We start from the raw sequence: 21,610 nt of genomic DNA, 5'->3' as shown, positions 1-21,610 counted from the left end.
AGAGAGAGGGGAAGACACAGAATCTGAAGCAGGCTCCAGGCTCTGAGCTGCCAGCAGAGAGCCTGACATGGGACTCGAACTCACAAGCATGAGATCATGACCTGAGCCGAAGTTGGTTGCTTAACCGACTGAGCCACCCAGGCACCCCACATGAAAGAAACTTTAGATCTGTTGGGGGTAGTGTTTCAGGGTGCATGGGGTTGGGGGAAGGAGAATGTACTTCCATCTGAAACATAAACATACCCTTTCCTAGTAGGGCCCCAACCTGAGTGAAGTATTGACTATTTCTCCAGCCTCATAGTAATAAAGTCCGTGTTATACAAGGTTGGATACTTGTCAGCACACTTTTAAAACAGAACTTGACTAGATTCACTGCAGATTCACTTAGCCCCATGTATTATGGGAAGAAAACAAGATCTAGAGAGCAAGTTATAAAGCAGGTTCAGAATGAGTCCAAGGATAGAATTTAGACCCCGGCTGCTGCTTTAACACATTTCCCTTCTCAGAGCCATGGGGCAGTTTGGAGGATGACTGGGATTTGCCTTTCACATAGAGCTGGGTTTTTCTTGGTGGCCTAGGGGATTTGAGCACAGAGGTAGGTACGTACAGCATCTGAAAGTGAAGCAGAGGAAAGTAATACCTGAGGATCCTCCACAGGCAGGGCTGAGGTGGGGCGAGTGTGCGGATGTCAGGCCAGCCCACTCCGGATGGCTCCCAGGGATGAACTCGGCATGGGTATGAGGCCTGCAGGGGGCCTTCTGAAAGAGCCCTCATTTATCTTGGCCTGTGGGAGGGACTGACTTTTACTTTTGAAGCAGCATGTGGAAGAATCCAGAACATGACCCATCACTTCTTCCTCAGCATCCATGAGTACTCCTTGAACTTACAGAGCGGAATTTTCTTTATACTGGCTGTGCACTGCAGATGTAGCAGAATTGTTTATGAGCCACAGCCAACCTTGGCTTTCTCTCCAGGTTTGGAGTCTCTTACGGTAAAAACTTACTCGTTGTGGCTGCTCTGGCTCCCTGTTTCCTATAATGTCCAATGAAAGGGCATTAGTGTTGAAAAGCAACTTTTCTCTGTACACTGGACCAAGATTAAGAAATTGTTTTCATCCTTCTTTCCACCATCCTCACGTGTTATGTGACGTTAAAATAACAATTTATGTTTACACATCATTAGAAACATGACGCATTAACACATGAGTTAATAATCTTCACCTGTGTTCTCATCACCATACCGCAGAGCCCAAGGAGCCCCACCTGGTGCCTCCAGGGCCGTCTGTCCCCGTCCTGCTTCTCATTCCAGGGTTCTCTGGTGGCGCTCTTCCTGACGGCCCCACGTAATTCCTGAGTGCTATGTACAGTGTTGCCTTACTCAGTGACATCCCAGTCCAGAGTCTGGTCTGCAGTGTCAGGCAGTTGTTAAAGCCCTCTGCCAGACTGCAGCAGTGTGTCCTAGATTTGGGTCATGTGTGCCTTGCCTCCTTTTTACTCAGCACTTTTGTCCTGGCAGATGGTCCAGCAGCGTATCCCATCCCGGTGCAGAACATCAAGCCACTGCTCACCGTCAGCTTCACCTCGGGGGACATCAGCTTAATGAACAACTACGACGACTTGTCTCCTACTGTCATCCGCTCAGGGCTGAAAGGTACAGAAGGCTGCACGTGACCCCAAGCCCACACATCAGCCCTGTGTGCGTTTGCCTTCCGGTGGGTGTCCCGCACCCAGTACTTATCCATTCCCGCCCGTCCGTGGGCTTAATGGAGTCTGTTAATGAAGGCCACTTCCTTTTGCTCCTCTGCTTATGTGACAAGTTGACACCTAGGCTTATCTTGAGGAGGGATTCCTGACAGTCTTCGCCTTTCTGTCTTTACCTACTACGACGAGTAACCCTCTCTTGGGTGTATGTGTTTGCCTCTGGCTAACATATGATGTCAGTACAGTATTGGACCTCAGCACCTGCCGTTCCTGGGGCAGCAGACCCAGCACGGCAGTTTCACAGAAGCCCCTGTTACTTTGAGGCATATTAAGACACCGATGGTTGTGCGGTAAAGTTCCCGCAGCTGCAGGACTGAGGCATTGATGTAAACAGCAACCGCCAAATGCTGACGTCCCTGACAGATGTTATGAAATGTGTTCTCTCACAAGAAAATCGCTGTCCATAGGCATTTGGCATGTTCTGAATTTTGCAATTCAAGAATATTTACTCGCATTGTGACCCTGATGAGTTCTTTGGAAAAACAGTTCTGTCTCTTCAGGATTAAATGGTACGGTGTAGAAATCCCTGGATTGCCTTTGGTCTCAAAGTTCAAGGGACCTGCTATAATCCGAATGGAAGACCAGGGGTAAACCAGAACGTGCAGTTCAAGTTACTACTGTCACTCAGAACTTGCCTCAGACCAGAGAGTTGTGTCATGTGCTTCCTGTCTGAATTACTCAGGGATCGCAGGGATGATAATGGAGACTCAAGTCCGTATAATTAACTGTTGATTGGAGCGCATCCTACCTGTCTGCCTGCCCCTAAGCACTTCTTGATTCCATTTTAAAACTATAGAATATTCTTACAAGTTCTCCTTTTTGTGGGTATCCCATTTTGCTGTTTCAGATCTATAATTGTGAGGAATTATTTAGCCTAAACTCCTGAGGGACGTGAACTATGTAGAAGTCCCTCTTTATACCACAAATAGGCTCCTTTAGAAGCTGAGTAAATACTTCTGTGTGTGTATGATGATGATGATGAACTTACATTCCTTGGTCTTTTCTGCAAGTTCTTTTCTGAGTGTTCTGACCTTTGTGAAGCTAACATGCAGGGGTGGTCATCATAAATTCTCACATATATTTGGTTGTCCAGGCTCTTCTTTTCTTCTTCAGAAATTCTACTTTTAGGGGCGCCTGGGTGGCGCAGTCGGTTAAGCGTCCGACTTCAGCCAGGTCACGATCTCGCGGTCCGTGAGTTCGAGCCCCGCGTCGGGCTCTGGGCTGATGGCTCAGAGCCTGGAGCCTGTTTCCGATTCTGTGTCTCCCTCTCTCTCTGCCCCTCCCCCGTTCATGCTCTGTCTCTCTCTGTCCCAAAAATAAATAAACGTTGAAAAAAAAAATTAAAAAAAAAAAAAAAAGAAATTCTACTTTTAAACCTTCAACTAAGTTTATTAATTCCTCAGAACCTGCCTCTAGTCCTGGAGCCCTGAACTTTGTTCTCTGACACGTGTCTGATCAGGACTGAAATTAACATACTTACCAGTCAGTTCCCTTGTATTTCTCATATGGCAAATTTTTCTGAATCTTTGTCATCTTGCTTACCTGTGGAAACTTTTTTTAATTCCTTGAATGTGTTGTTTTGTTTTCTGTCTGTCAAACTAGATTGCACTGGAGCAGCACTTCTGACACATCCCCACCAAGCCTGTGGTGGAAGGTTAGGAACGCATATGAGGTGGCTTGTGAAGGTGACCCTGGGTGGCCTTCCCAAGTGTGAAAGTTTTTGACTTGAGTTTCATCTTAAAAATACAGGCAAATTTAGCATTCTTCCCATTGCCTGACTAGAAATCTAAATCTAATCTAAGTCTTTCACACTTCCATGGGGGGACATGCTTTTGCACGGAGTCGTCTTAATTGCAGGAAGTTAGGTGAAATTTTAAAAAAAATTTTTTTTTTCAACGTTTATTTATTTTTGGGACAGAGAGAGACAGAGCATGAACGGGGGAGGGGCAGAGAGAGAGGGAGACACAGAATCGGAAACAGGCTCCAGGCTCTGAGCCATCAGCCCAGAGCCCGACGCGGGGCTCGAACTCACAGACCGCGAGATCGTGACCTGGCTGAAGTCGGACGCTTAACCGACTGCGCCACCCAGGCGCCCCAGTTAGGTGAAATTTAAGTGAGCTGATGTCATCCGATCGGCGCTGGATGTAGGCAGTTTCTCTTTCTGTCTTGGTTTCAGAATATTATGAGGACTCAGTCTTACATGTGCTATCAGCGGCAGCAGGTTTTGTTTTGTTTTGTTTTGTTTTGTTTTTTGTCCACGACTTCATGGGGTAAGTACTAGGAAGAGATCGCCAGAATCTGCCAAGGTGGCGTGTGGCAACTTGCTCCATCCATGATCATCTGTCCTGTGGTGGACAGGTCGGTCAGTTGTCATATAGGGTGGACTGAAACGGGTTAGTCTTTCTCTGTTACTGTCTCAAAGAAATATCATCAGAGAGCTTCTCCAGTGAAGAAACATGACTCATGATATTTTCTGCTTTATCACCAACATTGTAATTTATGTTGTTGCCCAAGAACACAGAATGGCAGATAGCTCACGGTCCCTGTGATCACCCTCTTCTCCGCCACCTGTTACACTGTGTTTTGATTGCAGATTCATAGGGTGGTGGGTGATTTTGTTTTGCAGATGTTTGCTGAGGAGATTCTGCCTTAAAGAAGAATCTGCTAAGTCTCCCAACTTAGGGGACTTCTCTTTATCACATAGTGAACCATAAATTAGTACACCTTATTTGGGGTTTTTACCTTTTGTAGTTACTGTACTTTTTATTGAGAATGTAGGGGAAGAAAGACTGTTTTCCCCCTACAGATCTTAGGTTTTCCGACTGGGACCCTATAAATTACACTGACCAAAGACAGGTTGACTAGAGAAAAAGAAACAAGTTTATTAACACATGCATTGCATTTAGCTGTGGAAGCTTTCAGAGATGAGTAACTCAAATGGGTGGGTAGAGCTTGGGCTTATATTACATATTAACAGCAGAACAGAACGTTTTTGGAAAAGTGACAAGACAAAGGAAAATGACTTAAAGTTTCTAGGGTAGCAGATTGTGGGAAGGTAAACAGGGAGGACTAATGGAAGATAATGGCCAGTTCCTGAAGTTTGTCATGTAAATTCTTCTGGAGCTGTGTGTGGGCTGATGAGGGTCCAGAGTTGTCTCCAGTGATTAGCTTCTGTCCTTCCTGGTCAGGGGGCAGAGTGGGCAAGTGCCTGCACAAATTTACACCCTGCTTTTAGGCAAATAGGGGAAAAGAGAGAGCTTTTTTTGTATCTGCTGTTTCTCAGTTGCCTTCAGCTCAAAATAGTTTTTATATGCCGGTGTGGCGTATTTTGAGGTAGCATATTCTCTTCCCCTTCAAGGAAAAAACAATTCAGTGATGTGCTCAGAAACTCTGACCTAGACACTTCATCCGTTGCAGTAAAGCAAGCTCTCGAAGGCACTGCTCATTTCACCCACATTTGTCTTAAAATCAAAGAATTTAAACTCCTAGGGTTTGTTTGTTTGTTTTACAGAATTTCCTCTTTTTGTCACTTCACTGCACCATACTGGTAAAAGTCAAGAGCCGGTTTTGAAGGAGAGTGGTTCCAGTCAGTGGTGCTGTCTGCTCCTGCAGTCTGTGCTGATAGAGGTTGGATCCATCGTCCTCACTGAATACACGCCGGTGTTGTTCAGCCCTCCATATGTTCACAGAAGCACTGTTATTAAAGAAAAAAAGTACATGTTATTTTACCATCACACACTTTGCTACTTAATTTGTTTCTCCTTTGTGCACATGCTCATTTTCTCTTTCTCAACACAAAATCCACGTGTACACACACAAGTACACATGTATCTAATGACCAATAGATGAATCATTAACGTGGGCATCCAAGAGACAAAGGCCCCCGTGAACCTCACTCAGGCTTCCAACCAGCAGCTCAAGTACATGTGGTGTTTGGTAAGAGCGCTATTCTTTCTCCACGAATACTTGGCTGCCTGTTTTTGACCCAGCACTAACTCCACACAAGGGGCTCTTGTTAATATAAAAGGACCAAATTTTCTCACCGCACACTACAAGTCAAATTTTGACTCTTCCGGCTCTTACCAAGAAAGATCCATAAGATTGTCTAGCTAAAGTAGAATTGTGTGACTCTGCTAATTTTTTTGTGTATAAAATGTTTAAGAGACCAAAAATCCACAGACACTTCAAAATCATCAAGAGCAGGGCGCCTCGCTGGCTCAGCCAGTAGAGCATATGACTCTTGATATCAGGGTCATGGGTTCGAGCCCCATGTTCAGCATAGAGATTACTTTTAAAAAATCAAGGAAAATCAGTGCTTTAGGAGGATGGGCCTCTTTTGTGCCTTGGAACTCCCCACATCCTTAGAGACTCTGCTGAGAGCTTCAGGAAAAGTGAAAAGAGGCTTACTGAATAAAGCATTTAGTTCCTTCCTTCTGGCTTATATTTTGACACAAATTTTTAGAGGCTTAGAAACTGTGAAATTATTACTAAAAGATCGGGCAAAGGCATTGGGGATTATTTTCTATTCTAATATAAACTTATAAAAACTTCCTGGGACAGGAAAGTTTCTGTCCTGACCACATCTAGGCTTCTGTTTCCTTCTTTATGGAAGTGAAATCTAGAAAGTGAATAAATATGTGATTTTTCTTTGATTTTGTAGTAATTTATGAGGATTTTACAGTCCCACCCTGGGGATTCAGCCCCTGTGGAGGTACTCACACAGCCCTGGTTGCCACTGAACAGTCCGTGGTTTTTCTTTCTTACTCCCACTCCTGAATTCCTTGTGATGGGGTTTTCTGGGGTAAGCTGGCCTCCCCTGGTGAGCGCCTGCCCATCATGTGCATCAGGACTGGCTCAGGCCCTTGATGCTGCTGGTTGTGTCATTGTCGGAACAAGAAGTGGTGTTACTCCTGCAGAACTTGTTCTCTCTTAAGCAATGACTTGGCTGTGGAGACCACGGCTGTCTCAGTATGACTTGGTGACTGCGGGGACGAGCTCCCTGGGCGTCTGCTTTGTGGCTGCGTGGACTCCTGCTCCCTGGGCCCGGGCGCCCGTGTGGGGAGCAGAGCCTCTGGTCGCCGAGCAGTGTCTGAGCGGACTGTGTGTCTGTGCCAGCCCCTACGGGGACAGCAGCCCAGCAGCAGCCCACTTTTCTGAGGGGCAAGTTCAAAGAATCTTACTAAAACAATAGCAAGAAGAACGGTGCGGGTTCGTCACTCACCACCTGACCAAAGCGGGTTAGCGGCAGAACCGCAGGAATTGGGTGCTGTCCTCTTCGTTTATGCAGTTGCAGGGACGCTGTCATCCTAAACAACCGCAGGCTCTGCTTGTGTCACCTTTACCTGTCAGCATTAGTGGCTCTTCCTCTTGACTTGCTTGTGTTGCCAAAACTGTCATCCAGAGAAGGTCATTTCAGTTTCATTGTCATGGCCGGCTTCTCACCAGAGCACCTGAGCCCTTTGGATACCCGAGCACAGTGAAATACGTGCACAAATCTCAAGCCTTCCCCCCTCTCATCTTTTTTGAGATCTTACTCACCAGGATATTTGGATGATGCTTTTAACTTATTTTTCATTTCCTGGTTTGTACTTGTCCTTATTCATATCCTTTTATAAGAAAAGGGGGGGGGGAAGCTCCTTTTATTGATGCTTTCACTGACTCAGATTGTAGAGATTTTTCGTTCTGTGTTTGTAGCTGGCTTCACTCAGCCCTCTGCTACCTCCGTCTCTACTTCCTGTCGGTGGCTCACCTGATGGGCTGGCTCTCGCTTCCCTGGGTCCAGGGAGCCATCTTGTCCTGGGACCACAGTCTGGTCTTCAAAGGAAGTCACCGAGCACTGGTGACCTCAGAATGTGCTGTTACTAACATCAGAGTCGGCACCGCGTGTGAATAAGAGCAAGGTGCTGTGATGGTTTGTGACCTGATGGAGCCCAGGCCCTGCTGGCATCTGGTCCCGGCTCTGAGACGCGTCCTGTCGTGACAGGGCACCGTCAGCTCCGTCCAGCCTCTCTCAGGCCTCTGAGTTCTGGATATCAGAACTCTGTATGAGCTCTCTCTCTCTATGTATCTGCTCTCTGTATGAGCCAGATAGGGTTCTGGGGCCTTGATAGAGAAGAGAACTATGCTCTAAATCTTATTAGTACTATTAGCTTGTTTTACCAGCCAGAATAAGTAAATTGCCACATTGGGATTTGACCAACCCTTTCATAGCCATTTTTATAGGTACCGAGTGGCTTGGGAGGTGGGCATCACATCTGCAGGGTGAAAATTTCTGACAACACTCCATCCAACAGAAGTATTTATCTTCTTTTCTAAGCCCTCATAACATCCCAATGTGGAATAAAAGTCAAGGAAGGCCTTCATATGCAGATAAGTACTTTATGTGAACTTTATCTGCCCAGTGGTGCACAGAAATCAAATGAATATAAACTTAGAATTTGCTCTTGACTTACTTTTTGCATTTGTATACTCTTAGAATCATCTCTGAGGGCAGGGACACAAGCAGCAGATGGAGAGTCATGGGATTAATGATCTTACCTGCTCCCTCAGATTTCTGCACATCCCTCGACGGTAATGCCAGTGTTGAAGTTAGGTATTTAACATGCCGGCTTCGTCACGTGGTTTGGCCTGATACAGCTGTGTGTCAGGGAGCTGTGCTCCCCATCCATGTGATAGACACCTGTTTAAATAGAGTCTGTACTGTCTTCAGAGAAATGGGTAGCTATTGTCTTCGTGAGAGAAAGGGTAAGAGCTGCCATTGTATTTGCTCAGCAGCTCTGTTTTCTAAACTACTTCAGTGAAGGTTCAGGGAGGGTCACATCCTCATGCTGACTGTCTTCTTTGTGATTTCAGAGGTGGTGGCCCAGTGGTGCACGCAGGGAGACCTCCTGGCCGTCTCTGGCATGGAACGGCAGACCCAGCTCGGTGACCTCCCCAATGGCCCTCTTCTGAAGAGTGCCATGGTCAAGTTCTACAATGTCCGCGGGGAGCACATCTTCACCCTGGACACGCTTGTGCAAGTAAGGATGTGTGTCAGACCTTCATTGTAATGCCACTGTGTTAGTATGCTCTCTGGGCTCCATTAAATACCGTGAGGTGGCTATAGTTCCTATAATTATCTTCGACAGATTTTAATCTTTCGTTGACCTTAATTAAATTATGGAGTGTAAGCCAGAAGAAATAAGGGAGAAACATGTTTTTGCCTTTAACCAAAATACTTTATTACATCCCCCACTGAAAAGAGTGGACAGTGAGTAAGCAGAGGGAGCTGGTATTTATCGTCAAGCAGAAATTAGCACTTACAGAAGTATGCGCTGAATCTTCATTTGTTCACTCTGTTTATGTTTTCTATGCCAGTAATGTACTTCTGCATCTTAGCTAAATGACTGTTAAACAGTAAGTAAGAAAGCTTAAAGATCTTTGGGAAAGAAAGGTAGCCCTTTTCTATTTGTTTTTATTTCCCAGAGATCTGTAGACCACTTCATTTCTGATTTGGATCAGCTCTTGCAGAGGACGAAATTCTTAGTGGGGTGTAGTGGAGACAGGTCTGAGAGTGAGTTGATGATTGACGGGGGCAATAATAAACTAGAGACTTCTTTTCTAACCTTACCCAGCTCAAAGAGGCAGGTATACCAGATTCGGGGAAATTTGCAATTAGATGCAGACATTGATTATTTAAATATAGCTCTCTTTTTTTGGTTGTGGAAAAACACACATAATAGAATTTGTAGTCTTAATCATTTTTAAGTGTATAGTTCAGTATTGTTAATTGTATTACGTTATTGCGCAACCAATCTCCGAACGTTTTCATCTTAACAGAACTGAAGCTGCAGGTGCATTGTCTGGAACATAGTAGGTGCTCAGTAAATATTTGCTTGGTGGATTGATGGATGGACAGTTGTCAACATACGCTCTTTTTAGTGCTTTCTGCTGATAGTTTGAACCAGGAGGCTATGTGCCTTCTCACTCAGATGTCATGCTGACTTTTATCTCTACCCTGACAGGTTAAGAGAGGATGGGCATTTCCAGCTCTTTCTGAGTTAATAAGGCTTTTACAGTTATTAAAAAACTTATTTGTGAATTGAAGTAATGAAACACACTCCCAGTATATTCAGTGTTGTCCACTCTTCAGTCTGACTCAGGGCACCCCTCCTGCTGGTATTCTGTTCCTTCCACAAGGATTGCCCTCCCTGCCATCTCAGCTGGGGGAAACCATCCTTAACGCCAGCACGGTCACATCCTTATGTAAATCTGCCCAACAGCTGCAACCCCTCTTCTCCATGAAGCATCCCCCTGGGATGTTTGATACTTCTGATATTTATTACGCTTTTCTGTCTACTTGTCTTACCTTCTTGAAGTCAAAGACCACATTTTCTTCATTTCTTTGAAATGCCTGGAATATGGTAGACGCTCAACGGCCTCAACCAGTGTAGAAGTTCTCACCAACTGTAACATACAACTGTGAAACTAACATAGGTCTTGAATTTTAACTGTTTGGGGCTCAGAGATAGGAAGGGAGCTTAGCTGATCATCCTTTGGGGAAAAATATCCATATAGTGTCTCAGAATTTTAATAAATTATTCGTTTTTTTCATTTGAGGATCTGTTTAAACCACTGAAAAAAATTGCCTCAATAATACAAAGTAAAGTAATGGTGTTACTAAAAATCAAGTACAACAGGGTGCCTGGGTGGCTTAGTCAGTTGAATAACCAACTCCTGATTGTGGCTCAGGTCATGATCCCAGGGTCAGTGGATTAAGCCCTACATCAGGCTCTGCAGCTGAGTGCAGAGCCTGCTCAGGATTCTCTCCCTCCCTCCCTCCCTCCCTCCCTCTTGCCCTCTCCTCCGCCCCCACTCCCCCACTCATGCTCTCTCTTTCTCTCTAAAAAAATAAATAAATAAAATTTTAAAAATCAAGTACAACATTAATTATAGAGAGCACCACCTTTTTTCTGTAATGATTCTAAAATTACATGTTATCTGTGCTGTTTCAAGTTGTCCAAGGGCAGGGACATTTTTATAGCAGGAAGGAAGTTAGGAAATTTATTGGGCTGTTTATAGAAAGAACTAAATGCAATTTAGATTGGATAATTTATTTCCAAGTTAATTAGATTGTAGGTTATTGCGTACAAAGCCGTTGCTGGGCACAAACTTGCGGCAGCCTCAGCTTTAAAATGGATTCTCCTGATTTACTCATAACAGCAATGCCCATGGCTGAAGCTCTTCAAAGGAAATACACTGCAATTCATTTTCCTTTCTTTTCCTTTCCTTTCTACCTGTTGTAGTTGAAAATCCTGTAATTTACCTCATTAGCTATTTCTGGGACCATCTATATGTAGTTGCATACCTGTTCATCTACAGCAGATGTTTAGAGTTCGCATTACTGACTGAAGTTTGCAGGCTTCAGTAATTTGGGTTGTTGGTTGGTTGGTTGGTTTTGTTGTGGCTTTATGAATGTTTGTTTGCATTAAAGGCATGTTGGAGGAGTCAGCTTATATTCTGTAAGGTTCCTTTGTTGATATAAGATAACTAGGGTAAAATGTTAAGAGAGAAGGGAGAGGAAGAGATGGATGTGGAAACTGAAAAGTGAAATGAGAGATTGCAGGTATGGTCATAGACTCTGTACTCAAGAAGGAGAGTCTGTTAGCAAGGGTATATATTGACCCTTTTTGTTGAGGACTAACTGTACCTATTCTTTTAAAAAAAATTTTTTGTTTAACGTTTATTCATTTTTGAGAGACAGAGAGAGACAGAGCATGAGTGGGGAAGGGGCAGAGAGAGGGAGACACAGAATCTGAAACAGGCTCCAGGCTCTGAGCTGTCAGCGCAGAGCCCCGACGCGGGGCTTGAACTCACGGACTATGAGATATGACCTGAGCCGAAGTCGGACGCTCAACTGACTGAGCCACCCAGGTGCCCCTATACCTATTCTTACGAAGCTGCCACAGGAGTGCTTTTTCCATGGTTTGCTAGAAATGGATGAGAAGAAAGTCCTTCCTGGGATTGTCAGCTTTGAAAATATAAGAATGGTGCATTTTCTAAAACTGCAGTTTGGGTGCCTGAATGCTGAGCTGGCTTTTACTAGTTACTGCCCCTTAGTCAGCGGCCAAATTGTTACAGCTTAATATTCAAAACTGTCCATGGCTCCACCAACACAGTTTGATGGTGACCAGTCACCCAACTTGGTCTGTTTAACAGTGAACTGTTCGAGAAGGCTTTCTTTCTTTGTACACACTTGTACAAACATTAGACATTCCCTTTGTACACACCTTTACAGACATTATACACATCCCCTTCCAATGTTAGACATTGGAGCTCATTTCCTCTAAGACCGAAAACATTCTACTTCCTAGGGGAGCTGTGGAAAGGAGGGGCAGAGCTGCCCTGGCTGTAGGAGGCTGGGAGGGCCCTCTGGCACCCACAGGGTCAGACAGCTCCATGGGCTGGTCCCTGGTCCTCAGCTGGGAGCCCTCATCAGCCACAAACAGTGGGTTCGGACAGCCTCACTGTCCCTCTCTTGGGACAGCTGGATTTAACCCTTTTGTTGTCTTTCTTGAGCAACTTATCTTTAATATGGAAAGAACAGCCTGTTTTTCATTCCTCTTAGATTTTTAGAGGACTCCATGCAACTCACTGCAGTATACAAAAATAGTAATATGGTGAGGAAGCTTTCAATTTTTTAAAATAAACAGACTGCCCGTCTCAGTTGGGCCTCTGCTAAAACTACCTCCTTGGAGCAGCCTTCTCTGCCCCCCTTTGTCTGAAACGACCGCCTTGCTCTTTCTCAAGGCCCCTATCCTGACACGATCAGCGTGGTCAGGTACTCTCCATCAGAGAGACTAAGATGTGCATCTCTCTTCCTGTCCTACCTCACAGTGTCAGCTCCATGAGGGCAGGGATTTTGTTTTATTCTGCCCTCTTGGAATGTGTGTGGCCCATTGTAGACATTTGACAGACAGCTAACTGGATGACTGACTGGCAGCACAGTAGATGAACAGATGCCCAGATGAGTGTGCGGTGTGCTTCGTGGGCAGCGGGAGGTGAGGCTCGCGAGTGTGTGGCGTGTCTTCATGTGCCAGAAGGGGCTGAAACTGACCATTTACTAACAAAGTCCCTGTGCTATAGCCAAGGACGGAAGAGGAGCAGACTCACTTGCCTCCCTCACGTGGATCGGCATCAGACAGCGAGACAGGCGGGTCCTCACGTGGTCAACTTGACTGTGCGTTAACCACTCACCAGACCTCCATACAAATAGCATCTCTCTCCAGCTAATACCTCTCCTTGTTCCATCAAACTCACCGGAGCCCTAGATTTCTACTACACTGATGCTCCCCGAAATGTAGCTCACGTTCTTGTCCTTCTGCTTTGGATTTAGACATGCGAAGTATGTGAACTTGCCCACACAAATTAAGATTTGAATGTTACCAACTTCACAATTCTGGCCATCAGTTCTAAAAATAGTCATTTTGTGTGATTTGAGAGAGATTAAGTCTGCAGATTTACAGCTGAGTTTTTCCCTAGCAGACAGCAACTGTTCAAAAGCATTAATCTGTGGGAGTTGTCTTAGTGTGCACCCGTATCTGTTCCCGGCTTTATTGGGATTAAACATTTGGTACGTTTCTCTTCTGCTGCAGCCAATCCTGGTAGGTGGGCAGTTCTTAGGGAAGATGGCGCTCTGTGGGCAGGCAGTGGACTCATGCTCTGCTGGCACCCCTGATCCTCGGGGACGGAGGGCAGAAGTCCCTGACTGGGGGGCAGCTGAATCAAGACACCCCAGCCCACATCTGTGGCATGTGCGCCTTGAGTCTTATTGTTTCCAAAACAACAGAACGTTTGTAGGGAGGGTTTTGTAGGCTGAAGTACCCATCAACAGCACAGGAAAATCAGCACCAGAAGGAAATGAGACATTAAAAAAATAAGATGACATATTTAAAAAAGTATAAAGTATTCAAAAGGGTATAAAAGGATTTTGTGTGTGGTTTCCTCTTTATTTGTTTATTTTCAGCTCTATTGAGATATAGGTGACATGAATGTTGTGTAAATTAGAGTACACAAGTGTGGATTTGATACACTTGTATATTATAATAGAATTGCCATCGTAAGGTTCACTGGCACCTCCATCACGGCACACAATTACCATTTCTTTTTTGTGGGAAGAACATTTAAGATATAGTCTCTTAGCAGCTTTCAATACACAGTATAGTCTTTCTCCTGGTGTATAGGACTTAAGGGTATCCTGAGGTCATGTCCCTACCGCCAAGCCTCCCCCATTCAGTAGGAATTACAATAATCAGTTCCCCACATCAGGGAGATCTCAAAACCTTCAGACAAGAGGATCAGCTCTATCTGTAAATGCTTCTTTATTTTTCTAATATAGCCTTAAAATTTAGTATGGAAAGGTACCAGTATTTATTTTGCTACTTTACATCTTACAGGGAGTATATGCTATAAAAATAAGTGACAGGCACATTCTCTTTATTTCTATTTCTTATTTTATTAAGTTTGTTAGTGGGACATTATACATTCTTTAGGTGGTTATATCCATACGCTAACAGAGAGGAGGCATCATCTTGTGGTAGGTGAACATAAGCTGTGGAGTTGAGAGGAAATGGGTGAGAATTGTAGCTCAGTGTATTAGCTGCAACCAAGTAGCCTCTCTGAGCTTCAGTTTCCTCACCTGTTAAATAGGAATAATGATACCTACATGGTAGAATTGAAAGGATTAAATGAGATGTTATATGTACTTATTGAGATGTAAGAGAGATAATTTTTTTAATGTTTATTTTGAGAAAGAGAGAGAGGGAGACACAGAAGCTGAAGCAGGCTCCAGGCTGTAAGCTATCAGCACAGAGCCCGATGCAGGGCTCAAACCCACACACGGTGAGATCATGACCTGAGCTGAAGTCAGACGCTTAACCGACTGAGCCACCCAAGGCTGCCCAGAGAGAGAATTTTTATCCACGTTGAAAGTCTGTATAAGTGGCTTAAGTTCATTTGTACAAAGGGATAAGCGATACATACTTATCATAATGGTAATTGTATGTAAGATCCTCCCAAAACATGTAATCAACTGTTAACATGAAAAGCAGAAACCAGAAGGACAGAGGGGACAGGGATTAATGATAGCAAAGGAATTTTTGTGTAATTTTTATGCCTTCTCTGCTTTGTCTTTAGTACTGATTATGGCTTACTCTAAGTTAACAGGCCCCTGTATGGAGTCGGCCCCGGGTGTGGGATCCTCTTGTAAGGAGGCGTATTTTAGAAGTACTCTGGAGGCCCGCGCACTTGAGTTCTAGGTTCCCACCCCACAGCTGCCTGGGCTCACAGAGATGGAAATAAAAGATGGAGTATCTTCAGCCTTGCATTTTGTTTTGAAGTTGAAACCCGGATTAGCTGACCCTGGAGGCTATTTTAAGCAGGTGTCTTAATCTGTTCCTTTTATCTTGATATTTGTCACTGAAGTGTGAAAATTCTGTTCCTGTCATTCCTATAATAGATCTGATATCCCCACTTCTGATCTTTGAAACCCCTCAAGACCTCATTAAGTTAGAGCCCCGTCCAGCTGGACAGGAATGAACAGATTCTCCTGTGGCTTTGCCATCACAGCCCTCTGCCGCTTCCCTTCTTCCTTGGTTGATCCTGGCTGGTACCCCCGAGCCTTGGATTTTTTTTTTTTTCCAATATAACTAGTCACTGACTTGCATCTTTGGATTTCATCCTGCCTGTTCAAAGCAGTGGTGTCCACAACGCCCTGGAGTGGCCACCGCAGAAACTGGGTCCTCTTTCCACATAGCTTTTAGCTTTCCTTAGCTCCAGGGCTGCTGAGGGTGACAGTGATTCAGTGCCTGCGGGTTATAACCTGTGATCGGTTCCAGAAGCACCTTCGGCATCTTGCCCCTCTTTCGGTCCTCACAGCTCCCGTTTTACTCGTGACAACATGAGAGGCTTCCCGGGATTGTATGATGGTCCCCAGGCCACACGGTACATGACCCCAGGCCCAGTGTTGATTTGACGCTAAAATGCTCCTTGTTGGGACAAAAGGGGGACAAAAATGCTATCTGCTCTACCTCCTTGCCACTGCCTCAAGCCACAGGAACTACCATCAATTTCTTAGGGATCCAGATAACGAGAGTTTCAGTAAGGAAGGTGTCTTACTGTTCCCCAGACTAATTGCATCTTCTGGCAGAGACATTAGAGCTGAGTTAGGTTTTACGGTACCAAATTAAATGAGATAATACATATGAAAGAACTTCACAGAACTATTCCAGTCAGTGCCTTCTGTTCTGGCCTGGGGATCTGACTACTTTCCAATGAAAATACTGAATTTGTGTCATGTAGTATTTCATTATCTATTGTGCTTTTTAAAACCAATATTCTCAAAAACTATTCAGTCACTTTATTTTACTTGAGACACGCTTGCTTGCATCGTCTTCTTACTACAAGAGCAGAAGCCTAAGTATAGCCTCCCTCACTTCCTGCAGCGCCCCATTGTCTCCATCTGCTGGGGACATCGGGACTCGCGGCTGCTCATGGCTTCAGGACCAGCCCTGTACGTGGTGCGTGTGGAGCACCGCGTGTCCAGCCTGCAGCTGCTGTGCCAGCAGGCCATCGCCAGCGCCCTGCGAGAAGACAAGGACGTCAGCAAGCTGACCCTGCCCCCCCGCCTTTGCTCCTACCTCTCCACCGCCTTCATCCCCACCATCAAGGTAAAGCCCGTCCACCCTCCCTTCTCTTCCTCCCTCCCCCATGCTGGCTGCCTGCCTGCTCCCGGAGGGCAGGTGAGATTCCCAGAGCAGGAGCGCAAAAGCCGTGTCTGCTCCTCGGCGAGAGTATCCAGGTGACGGATTCTTGCAAGTGCAGTCTGTCCCTGGCACGAGAAGCGTCCACCAGAGACTTGCCTTGTGTGAGGGGCGTAAGCTTTCTTGTGGCAGAGGCGGTATTGGGAGCTTGACTGCCGTGCCATCCTGATCATCTGTCTGCTTGGTTCAGTCCTCACTTCCTGGCAGGTGCTTCAGAAAAGCAAGAAACACGTTCCTGGAAGTTTGAGTAGCTTGCTCCGTCACTAGTTACGGGAATGGTCAGAGTGAACCCTGTCCTGAGGATTGAATTACTGCGCTGAGGAGGGGCGACCTCCATCCAGCACTCGCTGTCACTTGTCCTTTATATTGATTGCAACTCGAGAATTAGTTCGTGTATTGGTGGTGTGTGGACTGTATCTGCCAGTTGCTAGTCAAGTGTGGCTTTCCTCCTAACCTCAGGCCTCGGCACCTTACATTCTTTTCCGTGTTCCCTTTTTTGTATCCTAGCTCTGCTTCTAAGTATCAGATTGACTTGTTCGAGGTTACTTTTTTCTTAAAATACCAGTTTTAGAATCTGTTGGGATGTTTTTTCAAGTTGCTTAATGATCTTGGTTGTGAACCAGTGATTCTCAACCCTAGCTGCACATTAAAATCACATGGGGAGTTTTTAGAAAATGCACATGCCCAGGCCCACCCCCCAGAGAATCCAGTTTCATTGCTTGAGGTGGGATCCTAGCTTAGGTATTTTTTAAAGCTCCCAGGAGATTCTTACGTGCACCCACAGTTGAGAATGGCTGCTCTCCATCACACGGTTAACACTCCCTGAGCTATCAGCCAGTGCTCTATTGGAGTAATCAGTGCTGTCTGTACTCTTTTCTTTCCATGTCCTGCCTCCAGCCCCCAATTCCAGACCCCAACAACATGCGAGACTTTGTCAGCTACCCCTCGGCTGGCAACGAGCGTCTGCACTGCACCATGAAGCGCACAGAGGACGACCCGGAGGTGGGCGGCCCGTGCTACACCCTCTACCTGGAGTACCTGGGCGGGCTTGTGCCCATCCTCAAGGGGCGACGTATCAGCAAGCTGCGGCCAGAGTTTGTCATCATGGACCCCCGGACAGATAGCAAATCAGGTGGGCCTCCACACCCTGTTTTCGGGTGTGGTTGAGGACTCGTGTTCCTGACAGCCCGTGCAAAGTTAATGCTTACTTAAGAAATGTGGGGCTGTGTTTTGGCTAGCGTGGAACATCCTTGAAGCTGCTCCATTTCCAAAATTGTATTGAAGCTAATGATTCTTTAAATGTACTTTCCGGTGGGTCTTTAACAGCACCCGTAAGACTTCGCTTGCTCGGGGCCGTGGATCGAGGGAACGTAACTCGCTGTCTGGGGGAGGCTGGCACAGGCTTTTTGGGAATAATAGGTTCCTCTTTTAGTTATTATCAGGCATTATCGAGGGCCTTAATGTACTGCTGAGACAAGCTGAAAATCATCGTGAGGTACATCTCTGTCTCCCAGAGCGAATGATGGAATTAAAATCTTCAAACCTTCAGCCTACTCCTCAGCCTCCTACTAGAATCTTCCTTCTGCTCCTTACTAATCCACCATTAACTGCTTTTTAGCTGGTTACCAAGGAAAATTCCTTGCTCATCCATAAAGATTTTGGCATGATGAATCACTCTGCCTTTCTGAAAACCCTCCCCTGTATTGATCTTCATTACTCAGTTGGTGTACTCGAGGTGCTCGCTGCATGCTTCCTCTGGGGTCCTACACTGTGAGCCTCCAGAGCCAAGGAACTTTGCTGTTTCTCTTTGCACTATGGACACTTGCCCAGTGTCCTAAGCTAGTGACTGTGAGGCCCACACGCCCCACCGGCAGTAACGCCGGCTCAGATGTTCCACTGCCCCCTGTGAAATCCTGCTCGTCACCTGCAGCAGCGGGAGAAACACTGCCTTCCCTGCCAGTCACTTGTCAGTTGGGCTGCCGATGTCTTGTCTCCCCCACCTCCCCCGCGGAGTCCCGAGGGCCTGGACGGAGGGAACTCAGTGCCTGACCTTGAGAGGACAAGTCGAGAGGGATTTGTTTGATGGATGCACACTCATCTCTCCACTTCCCCAGCCCCGCTCCCTCTCCCACCCATCAGACTGGCCTCTGCCCCTCGTGTCCCTGAAGCCCTGGGATGCGCTGGTGTCACGGCGCAGGGAGCGTCTTCAGCCTGACGTGCTTGCCCGCTCCGATAGTTCACACAGCTGCCCCCCCTCTGTGTGCCCTCCATGATTCGTGCAGCGTCTGTGGCCGCGCTCTGCCGTCTGTGTTACCGTGTAAAGTTGAGAGCAGTAGGACCGTACTTTGAAACAGTAGGTATTGGTCCATTTTTTTGTCTCTTGGTTCATGCAGTGAATGAGCACCAAGAGCAGGGAAGGTGAGTGGAAGAACTGGAGGCTGGTAGGGAGGCAGGCGGAGAGGAGGGAGAAGATTCAGAAGGAAGGAAGGCGAAGTGAGGAGGGCAGGAGGGCAGTGGGCATCGCAGAAGCTTGTGGCTTCAGGGGAAGGGAGAGGAGCAGTGCCCAAAGCGGGCGGGCTGTGGAAGGCGCACACCACAGGGTCATTGTCCCTGAGGCTCCCTGCTGTGTGTGTACAAGTTTATAAAACCTGTACTGAGATGGAACGTTGAAGGGAGCTGACCTGAAGTGCTTGCTTCTGCCCCCACGTGCATAAATTCCCACTAAAAATCAGGCAGAAGAAGCAGGCAGGGGTACCATGGGGCACCGAGGCCGGGGGGCAGACCACTGGCCCAACACCTGCTTCTGCTGACTGTTCCCATCCCTCAGCTCGTGCTGTGCACAGATGGGCTCAAGTGCTAGCAGTCCTCTGGGGAATAAGGTGCTTTATTTTTGTAATTAAACAAATCAAAAAGTTATAAAGCATAGCACATCAACAGTGTGTATTCACTACCCTCTCTGTCGTCTTTGAATCTCCTGTGGTTGTGGGTAACGCCGGGGCATCTCTGCTTTCGGGAAGTTTATAAACCCCTTTGGGTGACAAGACAACTTAACGCTTGGAAAGTTCAGGAAAAACATCAAGATTTTATTTCTTTATTTCTAATTTTTTTAAACATTTTTATTTATTTTTGAGAGACAGAGAAAGAGAGAGAGAAAAAATGGGAGGAGCAGAGAGAGAGGAGAGGAGAGAATCCCAGGCAGGCTCTGTCTGCCCCGTGAGCACAGAGCCCGATGCAGGGCTCGAACTCACAAACTGTGAGATCGTGACCTGAGCCAGAATTCAAGAGTGGGCAGTTTAACCCACTGAGCCACCCAGGTGCCCCAAAACATCAAGATGTTAATACCTCAAGACAGGAATAGAAGATGTGTCACAAGGCAGAATATGACTAATTGCCAACCAAATGGTATACGCAGACTGGTACAGAGGAGGAAAAGATTCCCAACTTTGGGAAGCCTAGAATTTCTCACGAGCTGATTAACTCTTTCAAGCCTGCACATCATTGTTTCTCAGAATGTGGTCCATGGGCCACCTCCCTGCAGGTCACCTGGGGCACTTCCCTAAAAGCAGGCTGCCAGGCCTGCCCCTTAGCTTCATTCAGCAGGTCTGGGGCAAGTCCCCCAAGTCCAGTGCCCAGGTGGGAGTTGTACTCCAAAGCTCATGCGCGCTGTTGTAAATGCTCTCCAGGCAACCTAACAAACACACTCCTCAAAATTACCAGTGTGTATTTTTATAATTTAGAGCATGCGTGAGAGCATTTTTTTTTTAGCATAAATCCCCAAATTTTTTAAAGGAATCTTTAGTTAGAGCTTACTACAGGTGGAATTGTGTCCCCCTGAAATTCACATGTTGAACCCTTACTCCCATTGTTACTATATTTGGAGATACGGCTTTTAGAGGGTGATTAAGGTTCAATGAGGCTGTGAGGGCGGAATCTCAATAGGATTGATGGCCTTGTAAGGAAAGGGAGAGAGCTCTCTCGCCACACGCACACACTAAGGAAAGGCCATGTGTGGACACAGTGAGAGGGTGGCCGACTACAGGCCAAGCAGAGAGTCCTTACCAGAACCTGATCACACTGGCACCCTGACCTCGGACCTCCAGCCTCCAGAACTGAGACATAAATTTCTGTTGTTTATAAGCCACCCAGGCTGGCATTTTGTTATAGCAGCCCAAATGGATTAAGACATGAGTAAAGGAAAAAAGCAAATGTTATGACATATAGCCAACTGTGAAATCTTGGATTAGCAAGCAGGTCAGGAGCTGAGTGGACAACACGTTACTGAGTTTCCTCAGTCAGTGAACTGGCCCTGTGCTCATGAGCACACAGAAACCTTCTGGGGGTTTACATGCCCATGTGAGTCAGGGCCAAGCTCCCTCTGGCTAAGTGACTCCTAACTTAAGTAATGGAAAGCGCTGCTCAAGGCCTGTGAGTGAAGCCTCTTTATTTGATCGAAGTCAGATGCACACCAGTCTAGCTTGCTGTGTTCACGGGTCACGCCCTCTGATGAGGAGGTAGTGTAAGAAGAGGGTGATGTGGGCACACAGACTGGGCCTCAGTCAGCCTGCTTCCAGGTAGCGTGCATGCCAGACAGCATACTCTGCTTCCAGTGGCCTCCGAGAGGCCCCTGTTCACAGATGTCCCCTCCATATGTTCAGAAACACTAGAGATTAGTTTATATTAACACACTCATCCTTTCAAATGTAAACAGCTTTTTTGAATGATAAAATCACTCAGATTCTATCAATCATTTCATTGCAGTTGGACAATTCAGCTTTTTTATTACCTGGCAAGGTTCTTGGAGCCTTGAGGGAATGAGGCTTTTTGTCAGCAAAACAAAGTGATTTTGAAGATGGGCTACCTGCAGTGAGGGTAGAGCAGCGTTTGGGGAGTGAAGGGATGTGAGGGGTGAGAGGAAGGCAGCAAAGGAGAAAAGATTTCGAGGAAGGTGTCCGATATGACCTCCATCTACTCTGCAGTTTTGTGATGGCCCAACCTCTGTGCACACCGGCTTCTGCCTTAGGACCTCTAATTTCTGCCTGGTGGCCGGTTGTG

The 21,610-nt window shown here is 46.2% G+C and overlaps 1 protein-coding gene across 2 annotated transcripts in view; it reads left to right on the top strand.

Moving 5' to 3' along the window:
• TULP4 (TUB like protein 4) overlaps positions 1 to 21,610 on the top strand; it is a 173,922-nt gene that overhangs the window by 135,130 nt on the left and 17,182 nt on the right. For both annotated transcript variants that reach the window (XM_047101581.1, XM_047101580.1), the window contains exons 7-10: positions 1,516 to 1,650; positions 8,613 to 8,779; positions 16,241 to 16,465; positions 17,456 to 17,690. In XM_047101581.1, the coding sequence (XP_046957537.1) occupies positions 1,516 to 1,650; positions 8,613 to 8,779; positions 16,241 to 16,465; positions 17,456 to 17,690 (762 nt within the window). The remainder of the gene's footprint in view (positions 1 to 1,515; positions 1,651 to 8,612; positions 8,780 to 16,240; positions 16,466 to 17,455; positions 17,691 to 21,610) is intronic.

This window comes from Lynx rufus, unplaced genomic scaffold (genome assembly GCF_022079265.1).
Source record: "Lynx rufus isolate CCGP_SWC_20201006 ecotype Redwood Valley unplaced genomic scaffold, mLynRuf1.p SCAF_6, whole genome shotgun sequence".
NCBI classification, from domain to species: Eukaryota; Metazoa; Chordata; class Mammalia; order Carnivora; family Felidae; genus Lynx; species Lynx rufus.
The sequence above is the reverse complement of the archived record's forward strand: the minus strand, read 5'-3'. Positions and strand labels throughout refer to the sequence as shown.